The sequence below is a fragment of the Oncorhynchus mykiss genome, chromosome 10 (assembly GCF_057628025.1).
Source record: "Oncorhynchus mykiss isolate SJ-2025 chromosome 10, ASM5762802v1, whole genome shotgun sequence".
Lineage (NCBI taxonomy): Eukaryota > Metazoa > Chordata > Actinopteri > Salmoniformes > Salmonidae > Oncorhynchus > Oncorhynchus mykiss.
In genome coordinates this window covers 14,855,001-14,876,647 of record NC_143031.1, presented here as the reverse complement: position 1 = coordinate 14,876,647, position 21,647 = coordinate 14,855,001, and the positions used below count along the sequence as shown (strand labels likewise).

Below are 21,647 nucleotides of genomic sequence, written 5' to 3'. Positions count from 1 at the left end.
CAAATTTTATGACTTTGTTGCTGTGTCAGCTACTGACCACTCTGCAGAGCTGCCTCCAGAACAAGATTCATGATGAAAAACTCTAACCTGCGTATGTGACCTGGCTGCAATCCTAATTCCAAGTCAAGTCAACTTTATTGAGTTAATTCCAAATCCTCACATCTGAGAGGTCATAGAGGGTTATAGGTTGGGCTAGTTTCAGTCTCAGCTCAAATCTTAGCTCTATGAATTTATATGTCCATTGGGGTCGATAGGCACAATGTCACAGACATGATCACTTATCTTATACACTGCAGTCTCTCACCCAAGCTCTGACCTCTTCTCTATTGATATTAAAAATAAATGTCACAAACACTTTGCCTGACTGTGTCACACAGAGGGAGAAGAGGTTTGACGCCATGTATCTTAATGTGATTATGTTCATCTGATTTACACCAAATAGAATGATCTGGGAAATCATTGCAGAAACCAAAGCCTCCTTTTGGAACCCACAATGTCCACATTGTATTTGCAAATGCCATTTCCTAAGCCTAAGGAGATGTGACTAGCAGTAAAGAAACGACGAAGACTGTAGATTGGGGCTCAGTTATTACTTTGTTACTGGAAGTCCCGCATCACTAGAGAAGTGGCACTTCCTCTCTAATTAGAACAGTTTGGCAGGCCAGGCAGTCTCCCTCCCTCTAAGTGTCCCTCAGTGTTTCAAGGCAGATAACTCAGCCATATCTCTTCTTTTGTGGTTTGGAAAGTTTTCTTTAATTGCTGTTTAAATGTTAATCAGGCTTAGTATGTAGCCTCAGGTACAAATAGAGGTGTTTTATCGACTAAATACAGAGCATGTCCCTCTGCCTCCAGAGTATACTGACATACTGTTTTTACAGATAGATGTTGTTGAAGATCCCCTTTCATTACAGAGACCTGATGCATCTGAAGGGAGCAAAATGAAAGATTGTTATTTCATAAAAGGATTAATAAAGCAAATGTCAATCCATCAAACACTCAGGGGAGGACGTACACATTCCTCTGGTAAATATCAAGCACTCAGGGGAGGACATACACATTCCTCTGGTAAATATCAAGCACTCAGGGGAGGACGCACACATTCCTCTGGTAAATATCAAGCACTAAGGGGAGGATGTACACATTCCTCTGGTAAATATCAAGCACTCAGGGGAGGACGTGATTTTGACTTGTAATTATGAAAAAGAGGATAGCAGACAACAATGAACAATGATAGATCGTAGTGACAATGTTCACCCAAAAAAGTATTGGATTATTATGAGGGACAATTTCTGGATTCTGCCTAAGCCTGCTGGAGCTTAGATAGGAGGGACTAATAAATATACAAAGGTAAGACTGAAAGCAGGGACTAGAGATGTGAGGCCCTGTCGCCGCTGGTCAGTCAGCATGTTCTCACTGCCATTGGCACAAAGGCTTGGTTGAACTTGTAAGTGCCCATGTAGAACGATTGAGCTGCAGCTCAGACAGGATTATCAAATGACACTTCAGCTTCCCAAGCTAGTCACAACTGAAGCTGGCCACGAGAGTAGAGAGGGAAGGCTTACTGTAGGCATGCCGAACTTTAAACACCAGAACCTAGACACCAGAACTTTTCTCATTGTTTTTGTTGTGGCCTGTTCTGCAAAGGTAGACTTTAGGGGAGAGAATGGGGAAGGGACGGGGGGAGGAGGGAAAAGAAAAACAACCAGTGGTTCCGGACGGTGCTGAGCATTTCATCTTTGGTGCTTAGAGAATACAAACAATCCAGTAATCGTCCCTGACCTTGACACCGACAACAAGGTCATTGAGGAGCCGGGGTATTTGCATTCCCACAAATGATTTGCGGATACATGCAGAACAATTAGCAAACTGGATTATCAGGCATCGTGTTGTGTAACCCCCCACCCCCACAAGACACACACATACGCACACACACACACCTCTCTGTGACTGTGCCTGTACTCCTTCCTCTCTCTCTCTCTCTCTCTGTGTCTGTCTGTGTCTGTCTCTCTGTGTCTGTCTGTGTCTGTCCATGTCTGTTTCTCTGTGCCTGTCCATGTCTGTCTGTCCGTGTCTGTCTGTCTGTGTCTGTCTCTCTGTGTCTGTCTGTGTCTGTCTCTCTGTGTCTGTCCGTGTCTGTCTGTCCGTGTCTGTCCGTGTCTGTCTGTCTGTGTCTGTCCGTGTCTGTTTCTCTGTGTCTGTCTGTGTCTGTCTGTGTCTGTCTCTCTGTGTATGTCCGTGTCTGTCTGTCTGTGTCTGTCTCTCTGTGTCTGTCCGTGTCTGTCTGTCTGTGTCTGTCCGTGTCTGTTTCTCTGTGTCTGTCTGTGTCTGTCTCTCTGTGTCTGTCCGTGTCTGTCTCTCTGTGTCTGTCCGTGTCTGTCTGTCTGTGTCTGTCCGTGTCTGTCTGTCTGTGTCTGTCTGTGTCTGTCTGTCTGTGTCTGTCTGTGTCTGTCTGTCTGTCTGTCTGTCTCTGTCTGTGTCTGTCTGTGTCTGTCTGTCTGTGTCTGTCTGTGTCTGTCTGTCTGTGTCTGTCTGTGTCTGTCTGTCTGTGTCTGTCTGTGTCTGTCTCTCTGTGTCTGTCCGTGTCTGTCTGTCTGTGTCTGTCTGTGTCTGTCTGTCTGTCTGTCTGTCTCTGTCTGTGTCTGTCTGTGTCTGTCTGTCTGTGTCTGTCTGTGTCTGTCTGTCTGTGTCTGTCTGTGTCTGTCCGTGTCTGTCTGTCTGTGTCTGTCTGTCTGTGTCTGTCTGTGTCTGTCTGTCTGTGTCTGTCTGTGTCTGTCCGTGTCTGTCTGTCTGTGTCTGTCTGTGTCTGTCTGTGTCTGTCTGTCTGTGTCTGTCTGTGTCTGTCTGTCTGTGTCTGTCTGTGTCTGTCTGTCTGTGTCTGTCTGTGTCTGTCCGTGTCTGTCTGTCTGTGTCTGTCTGTGTCTGTCTGTGTCTGTCTGTCTGTGTCTGTCTGTGTCTGTCTGTCTGTGTCTGTCTGTGTCTGTCTGTCTGTGTCTGTCTGTGTCTGTCTGTCTGTGTCTGTCTGTCTGTGTCTGTCTGTGTCTGTCTGTCTGTGTCTGTCCGTGTCTGTCTGTCTGTGTCTGTCTGTCTGTGTCTGTCTGTGTCTGTCTGTCTGTGTCTGTGTCTGTCCGTGTCTGTCTGTCTGTGTCTGTCTGTCTGTGTCTGTCTGTGTCTGTCTGTCTGTGTCTGTCTGTCTGTGTCTGTCTGTGTCTGTCTGTCTGTGTCTGTCTGTCTGTGTCTGTCTCTCTGTGTCTGTCTGTGTCTGTCTGTCTGTGTCTGTCTGTCTGTGTCTGTCTGTGTCTGTCTGTCTGTGTCTGTCTGTCTGTGTCTGTCTGTCTGTGTCTGTCTGTCTGTGTCTGTCTGTCTGTGTATGTCTGTGTCTGTCTGTCTGTGTCTGTCTGTGTCTGTCTGTCTGTGTCTGTCTGTGTCTGTCTGTCTGTGTCTGTCTGTGTCTGTCTGTCTGTGTCTGTCTGTGTCTGTCTGTCTGTGTCTGTCTGTGTCTGTCTGTCTGTGTCTGTCTGTGTCTGTCTGTCTGTGTCTGTCTGTCTGTGTCTGTCTGTGTCTGTCTGTCTGTGTCTGTCTGTGTCTGTCTGTCTGTGTCTGTCTGTCTGTGTCTGTCTGTGTCTGTCTGTCTGTGTCTGTCTGTCTGTGTCTGTCTCTCTGTGTCTGTCTGTGTCTGTCTGTCTGTGTCTGTCTGTCTGTGTCTGTCTGTGTCTGTCTGTCTGTGTCTGTCTGTCTGTGTCTGTCTGTCTGTGTCTGTCTGTCTGTGTCTGTCTGTCTGTGTATGTCTGTGTCTGTCTGTCTGTGTCTGTCTGTGTCTGTCTGTCTGTGTCTGTCTGTGTCTGTCTGTCTGTGTCTGTCTGTGTCTGTCTGTCTGTGTCTGTCTGTGTCTGTCTGTCTGTGTCTGTCTGTGTCTGTCTGTCTGTGTCTGTCTGTCTGTGTCTGTCTGTGTCTGTCTGTCTGTGTCTCTCTGTGTCTGTCTGTCTGTGTCTGTCTGTGTCTGTCTGTCTGTGTCTGTCTGTGTCTGTCTGTCTGTGTCTGTCTGTGTCTGTCTGTCTGTGTCTGTCTGTCTGTGTCTGTCTGTGTCTGTCTGTCTGTGTCTGTCTGTGTCTGTCTGTCTGTGTCTGTCTGTGTCTGTCTGTCTGTGTCTGTCTGTGTCTGTCTGTCTGTGTCTGTCTGTGTCTGTCTGTCTGTGTCTGTCTGTGTCTGTCTGTCTGTGTCTGTCTGTGTCTGTCTGTCTGTGTCTGTCTGTGTCTGTCTGTCTGTGTCTGTCTGTCTGTGTCTGTCTGTCTGTGTCTGTCTGTGTCTGTCTGTCTGTGTCTGTCTGTGTCTGTCTGTCTGTGTCTGTCTGTGTCTGTCTGTCTGTGTCTGTCTGTGTCTGTCTGTCCGTGTCTGTCTGTCTGTGTCTGTCTGTCTGTGTCTGTCTGTCCGTGTCTGTCTGTCTGTGTCTGTCTGTCTGTGTCTGTCTGTGTCTGTCTGTGTCTGTCTGTCTGTGTCTGTCTGTCCGTGTCTGTCTGTCTGTGTCTGTCTGTCTGTGTCTGTCTGTCTGTGTCTGTCTGTCTGTGTCTGTCTGTGTCTGTCTGTCTGTGTCTGTCTGTCTGTGTCTGTCTGTGTCTGTCTGTGTCTGTCTGTGTCTGTCTGTCTGTGTCTGTCTGTCTGTGTCTGTCTGTCTGTGTCTGTCTGTGTCTGTCTGTGTCTGTCTGTGTCTGTCTGTCTGTGTCTGTCTGTGTCTGTCTGTCTGTGTCTGTCTGTGTCTGTCTGTGTCTGTCTGTGTCTGTCTGTCTGTGTCTGTCTGTCTGTGTCTGTCTGTCTGTGTCTGTCTGTCTGTGTCTGTCTGTGTCTGTCTGTCTGTGTCTGTCTGTCTGTGTCTGTCTGTCTGTGTGTGCACGTGTCCATCCTCTGGAGTCTCCTTTATGTAATTAAATGACTTTCATCCTCTAACAATGGAACCACACCTTTGTTATTAAATATTCTAGGGGTTTAGATACGATTATACTCAAGGCAGATTTAATTTGTGTTTTCAACAGTTTTATTATAATAGTAGGGATAGAGGTCTTGAGTTGAGCTACAATGGTTTCATAAAAGGGAATTAAAAGATGACCCTCTAGAGCATCAAACAATGATGTATTATGCTGAATAATTCTGAATGAAATATTATGCTGAGTGATGCCAATCAGATACCCAATATAGTACATTCCTGGACAATAATTCCCCACCTGCCCATGATGCTTCATCGCTGAGGTTGAGATCCCCTGCCTCTCCTCCAAGAAAGGTAGCTTAGCCGCTAACCCCAGTCCAGCATGCCTGTCTCGCCGCAGCCTAGCCGCTAAGCCCAGCCCAGCATCCTTCTCGCGCCGCAGCCTAGCCGCTAACCCCAGCCCAGCATTCCTTTCTCGCTGCAGCCTAGCTGCTAATCCCAGCTCTATCTCCCCTCTCTCTCCTCCCAGCCTAGCTCATAACACCAACCCAGCTCTTTCCCAAACCAGGCTTCATAAATCCCAGCTCAGATCCCAACAGGAGAGCGATCCCTCCCAGGCCCCAGGGCCCGGGAAGATCAATCCAAGGTGGAGTGACTGCAAGCCTCAGCAGCTTTTGCCCTGCTTTAAGTGCAAATAGATTCAATCAGCAGGGAGTGAGAGGGCCTCCATGGTGAGGGGTCCGGGACTGACAGGTGCTAGGAGGGATGTGTGAGGAGAAGTAAGGTGCAATGTGTGTATGTGTGTGTGTGTGTGTGTGGAATATATTGTTCTTTTTTCAAAGGGAGGTGTTAATGAGTGCACCAGAATGGAAAATCACAACACTGTTATTTTCAGTGATTTTATTCACTTTATTTTGGCGCACACAACAGGTGTTCAAAGTGATTAATGTTCTGTCCTCCAACACAACCTGTCCAACCATCCTTCCTATTTTTCATACTGGGTTTTCTTAGTATGATAGGATGCTGTTCAGTACATGTTGTTTTTCAGAGTCTACTGGCAGTCTACCAGCTTAAACCCTGGCTTTCTTCCTGTCTATTCCAGTCTCTGTCAGTGTTTCTTCCCACCTAAATCCTGGCTTCCCTCTCTCTCTCTCTCTCTCTCTGTTTCTTCCAGTCCACTCTGGGTCAGACGGAGGACCCTGCAGGAGGACATACTGTGGGAGGGGCCGCCAGTGTGTGCTGCTGGAGGTGACGGGCCGGGCAGAGTGTGTGTGCCAGGAGAAGTGTCGGCCCACCTTTGTGCCGGTGTGCGGCTCCGACGGCAGGTTCTACGAGAACCACTGTGAGGTGTACCGCACCGCCTGCCTGCAGAAGAGACGGATCTACGTGGTGCACAGCAAGGACTGCTTCTTCAAAGGTAGAACCACATCACCACACAGTGATGTTGTTATTATTGAACATGTTGATGTTCTGATACCAAACAAGTCAAATTGAAAAGATACCATTTTGTTTAATGAATCAAAGGAACTCTACAACCCGAAGCTGGGGGATAATTAAATCCACACACTGCAACTGTGAGTTACAAACAAAACATTCTCTAGAAGTTGTGCTAATTATGTCAGTTGAGGACACAGAATTCCTTCTTAAAATACAGACAGCAACAAAAACAGTGACGGATGGTTAGACTTTATTTTTCTAAGTAATTCTTTCATTCATTACAAATGGAGTCAAACAAATGGGGCATTAAATAAATGAAAGAGGGAAATTATTTGTGCCTCATCCATTTGTAGTCTGTGTCCTGGCACTCAAGGCTATTGTCCTGGAAACCATATCAACAGATTGGTCTCTTACCGTTTGCAGTCTCCATTATAAAAGGTTGTATTCAGCTTCTATATGCTTTTATATTGTACTAGGATTCATTTCAATGAATGAATTGAGCCAGTTCCTAAAACTGAAGAAACTGAACATTGCCCACTAAACAATGTTAGAATAATGTAAGCCGAATGGCAGGCTTGTATATAGGAAATGTCCTTTACATGTATGTTGAGTTTTGCATAAGCATCCCAGCAATATCTAACATCTGCACATATTTTCTGTCAAACCTGCAACTTCAGTTTGCTAACAGCTTCAATTCATAACAAATTACCATGGATCACAAATACTGCATTGATTATCATTGGACTCCCAGACCCTTCCCTCCTGAACAAATGTGCAATTCAGGAAAAAATCCTGCCTTATTATCCACAATGCAGACCACCCACTCAGTCACTGCTTCGACCTCCTGCCATCAGGATGTAGCTACTGGTTGGTAAAAAGGACACTAATACAATATAACAGTAGCAGTGTTCTAATGTTAAACTCCTGTTTCACTGTCGATACTGGGACAGTGAAGGTTGTTTCTTGTTGTTACACATCACACTGAACAATGTAACAGCCAGTAGGCAGCACTACATCTATTATTTACTGACTGTTTCCCTGTTGATAATGTTTACTGCTTTTCATTGCTTGGTCTGGGACGGGGAAGGCTGTGTCTTGCTGTCTACCTGTGGTGAAAAATAATTTCCCCTTGAAGACCCGTGACCAGTATCCATTGAGTCCTTACTGTCTACAATAACGTATGCATGACTGGCTGAGGAGGCAATGCCCCTACTCGTCTCTACTCCTCTAAAGATAATTTCCCATTTTGACTGGGACAGTAAAACACAGTAATTATCGGCCTTATGCTTCTATCAATAGAAGCAAGTAGCGGAGTACAGTACATGGTTTACAATGGTGTCATGTGAAGCTGGGTCCAGGTAGTTAGAGAGGAGAAGTGAACATGCAGAAATGTTCTGTCATCTCACATTTGAGTGCCAGAGATCCCCGGCAGACACTGCCATGCATGCTTCATTCAAATTAGGCAGGTGTTCAATCGCTACATTACACTTGATTACCGTTTCAGTGCAAGCCAGCGACGGAAGAGGCTCACATAAGTAGTAATGCTTAAATGTCAGTGAAGACGCATTTGTTTACCTTCCTGTGCGAAGAGCGGTGGGGTGGAACATTATAGAGTCTGCTGAAAATGCAAGGATTAGGTACAGATGTAGGATATTCATTTGAAGCCAGTTTTCTACAGTAGAAAAATAATTCTACAGCAACATGAAATGTGAATCATTACGTGGATTGTAATGAATGGACATTTTTGTAGTTGTTGATGCACTTTTTTTGTGAGGGAAAATCAAGTCTTCATTTTCAAGATGGAAATTACAAACTTCAGAAGCCTTTTAAAACCTCAAATACACAACTAGTTTTACATTTGCTGCACTGCAAAAGGGTGATCAAATTTAAATCCTATATCTGTTATGTACTATAAATAGGATGGAGTCTAACTTTAATACAGCATTATGACATCAAATGGTATTTATAAGACTGTCACCACCATTATCAACCGTACAAAAGCACGCAGAAATAGACTAAAGTGTTGATTTATCTAAAACCGCAAAAGAATCAGTAGGAGATTGAAGGATTATTCTATCAAATGATGACTGAAAACCAGCTGTCCTCTAAGAACCATTTTAAATGGTTAAGTATTACAGACAAAATGAGTCAGGGTGAAGGGGATTGGCATAACAGTCCCTTATCTAGAGAAAACTGTACAAAACCCATGTTTTACTATCTCTTTCCTTATGGATGGCGACAAGGTGGAGGAGGACGTATAGGAAAGTACTTAAGGCTTCTCCCCCTCAACACCTTATTCCTCTGTTTCCCCCACACAGAAATACTCTTTCAACCCCTTTGTCAACCAATCATTTTGAAGCCAATAGGAAGAGATTGCAGCCTGCCATCCACTCAATAGTATTGATGTAAGCCTTTGTCTCTTGGCCAGTGGCCTGTGACAAGCTGGAGATATGATTGTGGGGTGCTCTAGAAATGCCTAAGGAATCCTGGCTCAGGCTTTTGTTGTATTTCGTGGTGACGTTACTTTAGTGTTTCAACAAGGAGTGTGGCTGATGGGAATACAATAGATCACCAGTCATCTCCTTTCCCTCCAAACACATTCAGGTGGCATACTGTACATCCTTGAACACACACGCAAACACAAATGTACATGCACAGCACACTCAGACACACAGATCACCCACACAATAACTGGTCAGCAAACTACCCCACAGTACAACTCCATTGCTTGATTGGAAGTTAATACAAACAAGAGAACAACTTTGTTTGCCCTTGTTTTTACTTCTGAACAACATCCCGGGTCAGGCCCATTTCCCAACCCCCTTTAATTAAAACAACGCTCGCTAAAACAATCCAAACAGAGCTAACAGAACTAACATGGCTGATTATTTGAATAGCTTTCATCTCCTGAATGATGGACCACAACAAAGCACAGCCTGTTCTGCTGCAGCCTGCAGCACAGCGGGAGGTCTGTGAAGCAGCCAGGCTGACCAACCGATTTCTTCTTCCCATTCAGCCAGCCCAATCCAACGCCCCCATCTTCCAACACAGACGGGGTGAAGTTACAACTCACCAGCAGGGTGTGTCCTAAATGGTCCCCTTCTCCCTACCCTTCTACCTACCCTACCTCCTACCCTACCTCCTACCCTTCCTCCTACCCTTCCCCCTACACTACCTCCTACCCTTCCTCCTACCCTTCCCCCTACACTACCTCCTACCCTTCTACCTACCCTACCTCCTACCCTCCTTCTACCCTATCTCCTACCCTTCCTCCTACCCTTCCCCCTACACTACCTCCTACCCTTCCTCCTACCCTTCCCCCTACACCACCTCCTACCCTTCTCCATACCCTTCACCCTACCCTTCACCCTACCCTACCTCCTACCCTTTCTCCTACCCTTCCTCCTACCCTACCTCCTACCCTTCCTCCTACTCTTCCCTCTACCCTACCTCCTACCCTTCCTCCTACCCTTCTCCATACCCTTCACCCTACCCTTCACCCTACCCTACCTCCTACCGTTCCTCCTACCCTTCACCCTACCCTACCTCCTACCCTTCCTCCTACCCTTCCCCCTACCCTACCTCCTACCATTCCTCCTATCCTTCACCCTACCCTACCTCCTACCCTTCCTCCTACCCTTCACCCTACCCTACGTCCTACCCTTCCTCCTACCCTTCCCCCTACCCTACCTCCTACCCTACCTCCTACCCTTCACACTACCCTTCACCCTACCCTACCTCTTACCCTTCCTCCTACCCTTCCCCCTACCCTACCTCCTACCCTACCTCCTACCCTTCTCCCTACCCTTTTCCCCTACCCTTCTCCCACCCTTCTTCCTTCCCTTATGCCTACCCATCTGCCTACCCTTCTCCCACCCTTCTCCTAGCCTTCTTCCTACCCTTCTCCCACCCTTCTTCCTACCCTTCTCCCTACCCTTCCTCCTTCCCTTATGCCTACCCTTCTGCCTACCCTTCTCCCTACATTGACCACGGTCAAAAGTAGCGCACTAGGGAATAGGGTGTTTTTTGGGATGAGGCACCAGCCTGTAGATTGCGTTTAAAAATGACTCTCCCAGGGTCAGACCGAGTTCAGAAACAAGCAATTGAGGGGCCATTGCCGCTCCTCGCGATTCTTGATAATGATCAATCGGACACGTCACACGTCGGACAAATTATAGCAACAGCGATGGATGGAAGTTCACTTGTCCTCCTCTTCTGTTTTTCTTCTGTCAGTGTTTGACTGCTCTCTGGTCTCTTATCGGTCTGCTTGGTTTGATGTCTGGCTGTGGTTATTGCATTAGCTATCAAAACTGCTTTTCACTGTGCCCTGTGCCCACTTTCTTAAGTGTCTGTCTTATTGCTTGCTGATCTTTGATCCCTTGTGTCTAAAGCCATTAGCTCAGTTAAAAAAACACTTTGGTTTTGGAGGAGTAGATCAGTTTCAGGCACAGTTCACGCCCTGCAGACCTCAGCCAACCGCTTGCAGGGCCACCCGGGTTCACAGTGTGAAGCGGAGGTCTGAAATGCTCCCGACTCTGTACATAAGCCAGTAATGTACATGATGCTGAATACTGTGCAGTATATGGCTCATCATACCACTGCACTGTCATGCCATTTTATAGCTACATCAAATTGTTTTACTCTCATTATTCTAAGTATGAATTGCGTGTAAGTTATACACACAAACCGGACCTGTTCTGTCTGTAGTTTTCCTACTTCCAAGAATGTCATTGTTTTAATGTCATATTAAACAATGTTGAGCATTATTTTGTACTGAAACGGAATAGACTGAGTATACAAAACATGAAGTTACAAAACTTCATACTATTGAAGTTGGCTGGATGTCCTTTGGGGGGTGGACCAATCTCACTATACTCAGGAAACTGTGAAAAACCCAGCAGCGGTGTAGTTCTTGACACAAACCGGTGCGCCTGGGACCTACTACCAAACCCCGTTCAAAGGCACTTCAGTATTTTGTCTTGCCCATTCACCCTCTAAATGGCACACACACAATCCCTTTCTCAAGTGTCTCACGGCTTAACCATCCTTATTTAACCTGTTTATCAACAAGGGCTCATAGCGTTCACCTGAATTCACCTGGTCAGGCAACAGTATGTCATGGAACGAGCAGGTGTTCATAATGTTTTGTACACTCAGTTTACGTACTACGGTCCCTTACCTCCATTAGATGGCGCCCTGTATGAGGACAAACCCTCTATGGAGCACATCATGTCTGCATCCCAAATGGCACCCTACTTCAAATCAAATCAAATTGTATTTGTCCGATGTGCCAAATACAACAGGTGTAGTAGACCTTACAGTGAAATTCTTACTTACAAGCCCTAAACCAACAATGCTTTAAGAAGTCAAATTAAAAATAAAATAAAAAAGTTAAAAATAGAAAATAAAAGTAACAAATAATTAAACAGCAGCAGTAAAATAACAAGCGAGGCTATATACAGGGGGTACCGGTACAGAGTCAATGTGCGGGGGAACCGGTTAGTCAAGGTAATTGAGGTAATATGTACATGTACGTAGAGTTAAAGTGACTATGCATAGACTATAAACAGAGAGTAGCAGTAGCGTAAAAGAGGGGTCTGGGTAGCCTTTTAATTAGCTGTTCAGGAGTCTTATGGCTTGGGGGTAGAAGCTGTTATGACCTAGACTTGGCGCTCCGTTACCACTTGCTGTGCGGTAGCAGAGAGAATAGTCTATGACTAGGGTAGCTGGAGTCTTTGACAATTTTTAGGGCTTTCCTCTGACACCGATAATTTCACCTATATTAACTATATTTCCTATATTTCTTTTGATCAGAAAAAGTATTGCATTATGGACCTTGGTCAAAAGAGCCTCTTCACACTTACTAGACTTTTCGTAAAAATAAAGTTGGCAACACCTATTACTCAAATGTAAACTTGCGTACTTGCTACGTCTCGACCACTACCTACAGAGGTAGCGCATGACACCTGCCTGACAGTTGCAACCCTTGAAGCAGGGTAGTGTAAACAGAATTGTCTAGTTGAGCCAACAGCTCTACAGTAAAAATGGTAATAGCAGAGCAATGTTTTTGAAACAGTCGAAATGTATAGACATGTTCCTAATATTTGAGACTTGTTTTGTGTTTTTACCTGAAATTGCAGTAACAGCCTGATACATTCTGAAATTGTTGCAGTAACTGCCGGCTGCACTGAGCCAGGTAAAAGTATGGAAGCCCACCATCATCACCTAAAACATGTCCAATGATCATACACGTAGATGTGTTTCATTTGTAACATTGTGTGGTGATGGGTGGGAAATTGTTTTCTTGGGGCTAACCTAACTCTTTCGCCACACCGCTCCTCGGTCTCTCCTTCATATTTTGTAGTGGGAATAGGGCCTAAACTGTGCCACTTCTATTGTAAAGTTGTGCAGGGCACATATAACTCCCTGAGAAACTATCATTCCTTCTTCTTCTTATTCAGGGCTGTGCTGTTGAGTGTTTTGCCAGCCAGATGAGATGTGGCCATGCCCCAGTTCTCCCTTGATAGCACTTCATGTGTTACAGTTTTGTTATTAACAACCCTTCTAACAATCCCCATCCTTCTCAGTTCTCTCATGAACACCTCCCCCCACCCGTCCTCACGGTCACGTGCTCACCTATATTAAGTTTATTCCTCCCCACAGATTCATTATGTGAAAGTAGTATTTGCTGTGTGGAAATGGATGCCCTGTCCCGGATTGAAATGTCCCCAGCTCCTCCATTAGTCCATTGTATTATACATATCACTCGCACCTATGAAAATAGAAAGGTCTTCTGGTCGCTGTACATGCTGGTGAGCTGGTGAACATTCACAGACAGTTTGACTACAGAGCCATTACAGCCCAGCAGTCCCTGCCTGCCAACGCCCTGGTCCTAGCCCAGATCTTTTAACTTCCTCCACTGCGAATGCCGGTGCAGATGGAGAACAAAACACGCCCACGGTTACCGTTTAGACAAAATGGCCGTGCTGTGGCGTTGTAGTGTTGTGGCTCAGTAGGGACATGTTGGGACAGCTTTACTGTGCATGGTGCTTTTAAGGCTATCAGACCCTGCTTTTATGGACCATTGTGCCGTCTTCCTGTTTGTCACATCGTATACTAAAACCCCTCTCGGTGGCCATGAGGCAGTCAGCCAACATACTGTTCACACCAGACCCGGGCTGGATCCCAAATGACATTGTGTTTCCTTTATAGTGCACTACTTTTGACTAGAGCCCTATGGGCTACTGTTTATACACACTATATTTATATATATTTATTTACTGGATTTTTGATATAGCTCACTTAATAAATCTACTGCTGTACATGTCAGTCTTAGTTTAGCTTGTGTAAATTCCCCCGGTGTACACACAGTGCATTCAGAAAGTATTCAGACCCCTTGACTTTTTCCACATTTTGTTTGTCACGGCAGATTTCCTCCTTTTCCTCTGAAGAGGATCGGACCAATATGCAGCGTGATAGATGTCCATGTTTTAATAGGGGAAACTGAACATGAACACAAATACAAAATGAACTGGCAACGAAACAGTCCCGTGTGGCACAGACACAGGAAACAATCACCCACAAAATACCCAAAGAACATGGCTGCCTAAATATGGTTCCCAATCAGAGACAATGATAAGCACCTGCCTCTAATTGAGAACCAATCTAGGCAACCATAGACTTACATAAACACCTAGAAAGAAAACAGCCCCATAAACATACAAAACCCCTAGACAAGTCAAAACACATGCATCACCCATGTCACACCGTGTGACATTGTTACGTTACAGCCTTATTCTAAAGTTGATTAAAACGCTTTTTTTCTCATCAATCTACACACAATACCTCATAATGACAAAGCAAAAACATGTTTTTTATTTATTTTAGCAAATGTATAAAAAAATATAAAAAAATATCACATTTACATAAGTATTCATACCCTTTACTAAATACTTTGTTGAAGCACCTTTGGCAGACTTCGAGTCTATGACGCTACATGCTTGGAACCCCCTTTATTTTTTGTAGTTTCTTCCATTCTTCTCTGCAGATCCTCTCAAGCTCTGTCAGGTTGGATGGGGAGCGTCGCTGCACAGCTATTTTCAGGTCTCTCCAGAGGTGTTCGATCGGGTTAAAGTCCGGGCTCTGGCTGGGCCACTCAAGGACATTCAGAGACGTGTCCCGAAGCCACTCCTGTGTTGTCTTGGCTGTGTACCCCAGTCTGAGGTCCTGAGCGCTCTGGAGCAGGTTTTCATCAATGATCTCTCTGTACTTTGCTCCGTTCATTCCTCCCTTGATCCTGACTAGTCTCCCAGTCCCTGGCACTGAAAAACATCCCCACAGCATGATGCTGCCACCACCGTAGGGATGGTGCCAGGTTCCTCCGGACGTGACGTTTGGCATTCAGTCCAAATAGTTCAATCTTGGTTTAATCAGATGAGAGAATCTTGTTCCACATGGTCTGAGAGTCCATTAGGGGCCTTTTGGCAAAGTTCAAGTGGGCTGTCATGTGCCTTTTACTGAGGGGTGGCTTACGTCTGGCCACTCTACTATAAAGGCCTTATTGGTGGAGTGCTGCAGAGATGGAAACATCTCTAAGGGTCTGAATTCTTATGTAAGGTATTTCTGTTCTTTGATACATTTGCAAACATTCCTAAAAACCTGTTTTCGCTTTGTCATTATGGGGTACTTTGTGTAGATGGACGATATAATACATTTTAGAATAACGCTGTAACGTAACAAAATGTGTAAAAAGTAAAAGGGGTCTGAATACTTTCCGAAGGCACTGTATGTACAGCTTGCAGTTTGATACTGTTACAGTGCCATTTGGGTTGTTAATTGGATTCGTCACACTGTTCTTGATTTCTTTCCTTTCTTTTTTGTATTTTTCTTTACATATTAGCTGTTTGACATTTGACTGCATTGTTAAAAACTAAATTCAGCAAAAATAAATAAACGTCCTCTCACTGTCAACTGCATTTATTTTTTTGTGTAAATATTTGTATGAACATAAGATTCAACAACTGAGAAATTAACTGAACAAGTTCCACAGACATGTGACTAACATAAATTGAATAATGTGTCCCTGAACAAAGAGTGGGTCAAAAATCAAAAGTAACAGTCAGTATCTGGTGTGGCCACCAGCTGCATTAAGTACTGCAGTGCATCTCCTCCTCATGGACTGCACCAGATTTGCCAGTTCTTGCTGTGAGATGTTACCACACTCTTCCACCAAGGCACCTGCAAGTTCCCTGACATTTCTGGGGGGAATGGCCCTAGCCCTCACCCTCCGATCCAACCGGTCCCAGACGTGCTCAATGGGATTGAGATCCGGGCTTTCGCTGGCCATGGCAGAACACTGACATTCCTGTCTTGCAGTAAATCAGGCACAGAACGAGCAGTATGGCTGGTGGCATTGCCATGCTGGAGGGTCATGTCAGGATGAGCCTGCAGGAAGGCTACCACATGAGGGAGGAGGATGTCTTCCCTGTAACGCACAGCGTTGAGATTGCCTGCAATGACAACAAGCTCAGTCCGATGATGCTGTGACACACCGCCCCAGACCATGACGGACGCTCCACCTCCAAATCAGTCCCCCTCCAGAGTACAGGCCTCGGTGTAACACTCATTCCTTCGACGATAAACGCGAATCCGACCATCATCCCTGGTGAGACAAAAACCGCGACTCGTCAGAGAAGAGCACTTTTTGCCAGTCCTGTCTGGTCTAGCGATGGGTGGGTTTGTGTCCATAGGCGACATTGTTGCCGGTGATGTCTGGTGAGGACCTACCTTACAACAGGCCTACAAGCCCTCAGTCCAGCCTCTCTCAGCCTATTGTGGACAGTCTGAGCACTGATGGAGGGATTGTGCGTTCCTGGTGTAACTCGGGCAATTGTTGTTGCCATCCTGTACCTATCCCGCAGGTGTGATGTTCAGATGTACCGATCCTGGGCAGGTGTTGTTACACATGGTCTGCCACTGTGAGGACGATCAGCTGTCCGTCCTGTCTCCCTGTACCACTGTCTTTAGGCGTCTCACAGTACGGACATTGCAATTTATTTCCCTGGCCACATCTGCAGTCCTCATGCCTCCTTGCAGCATGCCTAAGGCACGTTCATGCAGATGAGCAGGGACCCTGGGCATCTTTCTTTTGGTGTTTTTCAGATGCAGTAGAAAGGCCTCTTTAGTGTCCTAAGTTTTCATAACAGTGACCTTAATTGCCTACCGTCTGTAAGCTGTTAGTGTCTTAACGACCGTTCCACCATTTTTTTTTTGCTGAGTTTAGTAACACAAGCATTTCAGTGCAACGCTAAAACACCTGCTAAATGATGTATGCAATCAATAAACTGGTGTATTCCCGACACAGGCTGCGACCGTTCCCCTCATGGCAAAATCCTGGAGCTTTCTCTCTCTCAGGGATGGGTTCATCCTTGTCTGTCAAGTATACATTTGCCCTCACAGTCATTGGGAGAAAAATAAATAATCCCCTTTAAAAAAATTGTGTGCTGTGTATTCATGGTTAAGATACTTTGACATGGTTGTCACAACACTGGTATCACTCGTCTGCTTCTCCTGTTCATTCAGGGCTCCTCTCCAGCATAATAGAACCATCTGGGTTTAGCTTCCAATTGCCTGTTGGCCTTCGTACGTCAAATATTTAATTGAAATTCGAGATATGTCTGGAAAATGTTGCTCTGAATTCAATGTCTTTCAGTTGAAGAGTAATAATGCCTTCCTATTTTTGCCAGCAGAGAAAAGACTTCTAATGTGTCAGAATCAGACATATTTAATTGAAAATAAATGTTTATTTTGCGATGTGAAAATATATTTTGTTCAAGCTATGTCTCTGTCACTGTCTCTCTCTCTCTGTCTGTCTCTGTCTCTCTCTGTCTTGCTGTCTCTCGCTGTCTCTCGCTGTCTCTCGCTGTCTCTCTCTGTCTCTCTCTGTCTGTCTCTCTCTCTCTCTCTCTCTGTGTTACTCTCTCTCTGTCTCTCTCTGTCTCTCTCTCTCTTGCTGTCTCTCGCTGTCTCTCATTGTCTCTCTCTGTCTCTCTCGGGTTCAAATTTGGGAAAATGCCACTCTCTAATTGTTTTATATTTTTGACATTTTGTCAGGAAATGCAGCTCCGTCTCAGGTTCTGCTGTTGTGCAGTGGTTGCACAGCCTTTCCTCTACAGCACATATGTCAGAGTCAAGGCCCGCGGGCCACATCCGGCCCGCAAGAAGGTTTTTTACGGCCCCTGGGATGATCTTGATTTATTATTAGAACCGGCCCGCAGCAAGCCGGCAGCCCGCAGATCTTTTACACGCACCAATACTACATTTCCCACAATGCAAAGGTGACGCACCGAGCAGTAGGCTGCTTCATTTCAATATTTATTGGCACAGCAGTCGTCAGCATCACAGTAAAATTAACTTTCAGATACCCATCAAAAATGGCAAAACGGAAGGTGGATACTGAGAACCGGGGGTGTCAAACAAGGTGGGAGTCGGAGTATATGTTCACGAAGGTAGCTGGAAAACCTGTGTGTCTTCTGTGTGGAGAAAGTGTGGCGGTACTGAAAGAGTATAATCTGAGACGACATTATGAAACGAAACACGCGGACAAAAACAAGAATATGGACATGGAACAAAGGCTACAAAAGGCAGAGGAATTAAAACAAGGCCAGGCTGCTGTCAAGGCCAGTTTTATTTTGGCAGAAGAGATCGCTAAATCAGCCCGGCCATTTACGGAGGGGGATTTCATCAAAAACTGCATGATTAAAGTTTGTGACGAAGTTTGCCCAGAAAAAAGGCAACTCTTTTTAAATGTGAGTCTGAGCAGAAACACCATTGCCGAGAGAGTAGACCAGTTGTCCATCAATCTAAAAGAGCAGCTTGTGAAAAAGGGAAAAGATTTTATTGCATATTCCTTGGCTGTGGATGAGAGCACCGACATTTCTGACATTGCCCAGTTGTCAATTTTCATCCGCGGAGTGGACTCCAACCTAAGCGTGACAGAGGAGTTTTTGGCTTTACGTCCTATGCATGGCACAACTACGGGGCATGATTTGTATGAAGAGGTGTCAAGATGTGTAAATGAGATGGAGCTGCCTTGGGAAAAACTCGTGGGTTTGACAACCGACGGAGCACCTGCGATGTGTGGACACAGGAGCGGACTGGTGGCGAAGATACGGGAAAAGATGCAAGAGGAAAACGCGACAGGTGAGCTGAGAGCTTATCATTGTATCATACACCAGGAAGCGTTGTGCGGTAAAGCCTTGAAAATGGAGCATGTAATGAGCATCATCACGCGCACAGTTAACTTTATCAGAGCCAAAGGTTTGAATCACCGCCAGTTCAAGGCATTTCTGACGGAGTTAGAAACGGAGCATGGTGATTTGCCTTATCACACAGAGGTGCGATGGCTAAGCCAGGGAAAGGTGCTTCAAAGATGTTTCGAGCTTCGTGAGGAGATTTGTCTGTTCTTGGACAGCAAAGGGAAAGACACAACACAACTCCGAGACGAAATGTTTCTGTGTGAAATGGCTTTTCTGTGTGACATTACGAGTCATCTGAATGCAATAAACTTGCAGCTGCAGGGTCGGGATCGTGTCATCTCTGATATGTACAGTACAGTGAAGGCATTTAAAACCAAACTGACTCTGTGGGAGACGCAGATGCGGAAAGAAAATTTGAGCCACTTTCCCAGCTGCCAGACCATGAAAGAGAAGCTCTCTACCAGTGCGTTCCCGAGCACACAGTTGGCTGATAAAATAGGTATGCTTGCCGCTGACTTTCGACGCCGATTTGCTGACTTTGAAGCACAAAAAAGCAGGTTGGAACTGCTCGGTAACCCATTTGCTGTTGACGTGGAAAGCTCACCACCAAACCTCCAAATGGAGTTGATTGACCTCCAATGCAATGATGCACTGAGGGCAAAATATGCGGCAGTGGGTGCTGCGGAGTTCGCCCGTTTCCTCCCCGGCACAATGCCCCAGCTGCGCATCCAGGCTGCTCAAACGTTGTCTATGTTTGGCAGCACATACCTGTGTGAACAACTGTTTTCTTTGATGAACCTGAACAAAACATCACACAGAAGTCGACTTACTGCTGAACACCTCCACTCAATTCTGAGGATTTCTTCAGCTCAGAGCCTTACCCCGAACATTGATGAACTTGTGGAAAAGATGGGACACCACCAAGTATCACCCTCAACCTCAAACAAGTGAACATTACTGTGCAATCACATATTTAGAGTTTTTACTCAGTTCAAGTTTAAAAGTTAAAATTTAATATTTGTTTTCACTGCATGTTACTTCTCCTTAAACAAAGTGTTGTTTTTGATTAATAGATTTTTGCACTTTATTTTTTTGTATTTCAATCCAATTATATTTTTAAAATATTTCAGTTGAGTGGATGATAGAAAATTGCTATTATTGTTTTTTCTTTGAAGTAAATTTAGCCCACTTTTGCTAAAATAGAAAATATAGTCTACTGATGGTGCCTTGAATACCGGTTTCTTTCATTTAATGTTCATGTTATGGGGATATTTATATAAAGGAAATTTGTCTTTTGTGTCTGTTGAAAATTAAAGATTACTGACAGAGCCATAAGAAAATATTGCTTTATTTATCTGATCATATTGTAATATATTTGTTAGGTTTTCAGTAGGTTCAATTAGGTTCACTAGACTATATGCGTCATTTAAAAAATTTTCAATGAACATTTGAACAGTCCGGCCCTCGTCTTGTAGCTGATTTTTTTATTTGGCCCTCCGTCCATTTGACTTTGACACCCCTGCTCTACAGGGAGCCAGGTTTTCCTGTGTCTACCCTTCTCAATGGCAAGGCTGTGCTCACTGAGCCTGTACTTTGTCAAGCCTGTACTTTGTTTTTCTAAGGTTTTGATCAGTAACCATGGTCAAATATTTAGCCACGGTGTACTGTCGATTTAGGGCCAGATAGCACTGCATTGTGCTTTGTGTTTGTGCTTGTGTTTCCCAGTAAGCAATGTAGTTTTGTTTTGACTGTGTTGTAATTTGGTTTATTCTGATTGATTAGACATGCTGGTCCTGAGGCTTCAGTGTGTTGGTAGAACAGGTTTGTGAACTCAGGACCAGGGGGACTATTTTCTTTGCTCAGCTCTTGGCATTGCAGGGCTTGGTAATGATATGAGAGGGGGTCACTGTATTTTAGATGTTTCCAAAACTTAATTGCTCTTTTTTGAGTTTCTATTATTAGTGGATATGGGCCTAATTCTGCCCTGCATGAATTGTTTGTAGTTTTCCTCTGGACATGTAGGATAATCTTACAGAACTCTGCATGCAGGGTTTCAATGGGGTGTTTGTCCCATTTGATGAAATCTTGTTTTGCAAGTGGACCCCACACCTCGCTCTCTCTGTCTCTCTGTCTCTCTGTCTTGCTGTCTCTCTCTCTTGCTGTCTCTCTCTCTTTCTCTCTGTTTCTCTCTCTCTCTCTCTCTCTCTCTCTGTTTCTCTCTCTCTCTCTCTCTCTCTCTCTCTCGCCCTCTCTCAATTCAATTCAATTCAATTCAAGGGCTTTATTGGCATGGGAAACATGTGTTAACATTGCCAAAGCAAGTGAGGTAGACAACATACAAAGTGAAAATATAAAGTGAAAAACAACAAAAATTAACAGTAAACATTACACATACAGAGGTTTCAAAACAGTAAAGACATTACAAATGTCATATTATATATATATATACAGTGTTTTAACAATGTACAAATGGTTAAAGGACACAAGATAAAATAAATAAGCATAAATATGGGTTGTATTTACAATGGTGTGTGTTCTTCACTGGTTGCCCTTTTCTCGTGGCAACAGGTCACAAATCTTGCTGCTGTGATGGCACACTGTGGAATTTCACCCAGTAGATATGGGAGTTTTTCAAATTTGGATTTGTTTTCGAATTCTTTGTGGATCTGTGTAATCTGAGGGAAATATGTCTCTCTAATATGGTCATACATTGGGCAGGAGGTTAGGAAGTGCAGCTCAGTTTCCACCTCATTTTGTGGGCAGTGAGCACATAGCCTGTCTTCTCTTGAGAGCCATGTCTGCCTACGGCGGCCTTTCTCAATAGCAAGGCTATGCTCACTGAGTCTGTACATAGTCAAAGCTTTCCTTAATTTTGGGTCAGTCACAGTGGTCAGGTATTCTGCCGCTGTGTACTCTCTGTTTAGGGCCAAATAGCATTCTAGTTTGCTCTGTTTTTTTGTTAATTCTTTCCAATGTGTCAAGTAATTATCTTTTTGTTTTCTCATGATTTGGTTGGGTCTAATTGTGCTGTTGTCCTG

At 44.8% G+C, this 21,647-nt stretch overlaps 1 protein-coding gene and 1 long non-coding RNA gene across 2 annotated transcripts in view; one reads left to right on the top strand and one right to left on the bottom strand.

Annotated features, from left to right (window-relative positions):
- Nucleotides 1-21,647, bottom strand: part of LOC149979942 (uncharacterized) — a 391,469-nt gene that overhangs the window by 186,109 nt on the left and 183,713 nt on the right. The gene's annotated exons all lie outside the window — the stretch shown is intronic.
- The window catches only part of LOC110533380 (follistatin-related protein 4), a 250,493-nt gene that overhangs the window by 107,686 nt on the left and 121,160 nt on the right, over nt 1-21,647 (top strand). The window contains exon 4 of the mRNA XM_036989741.2: nt 6,090-6,332. Coding sequence (XP_036845636.2) covers nt 6,090-6,332 — 243 coding nt within the window. The remainder of the gene's footprint in view (nt 1-6,089; nt 6,333-21,647) is intronic.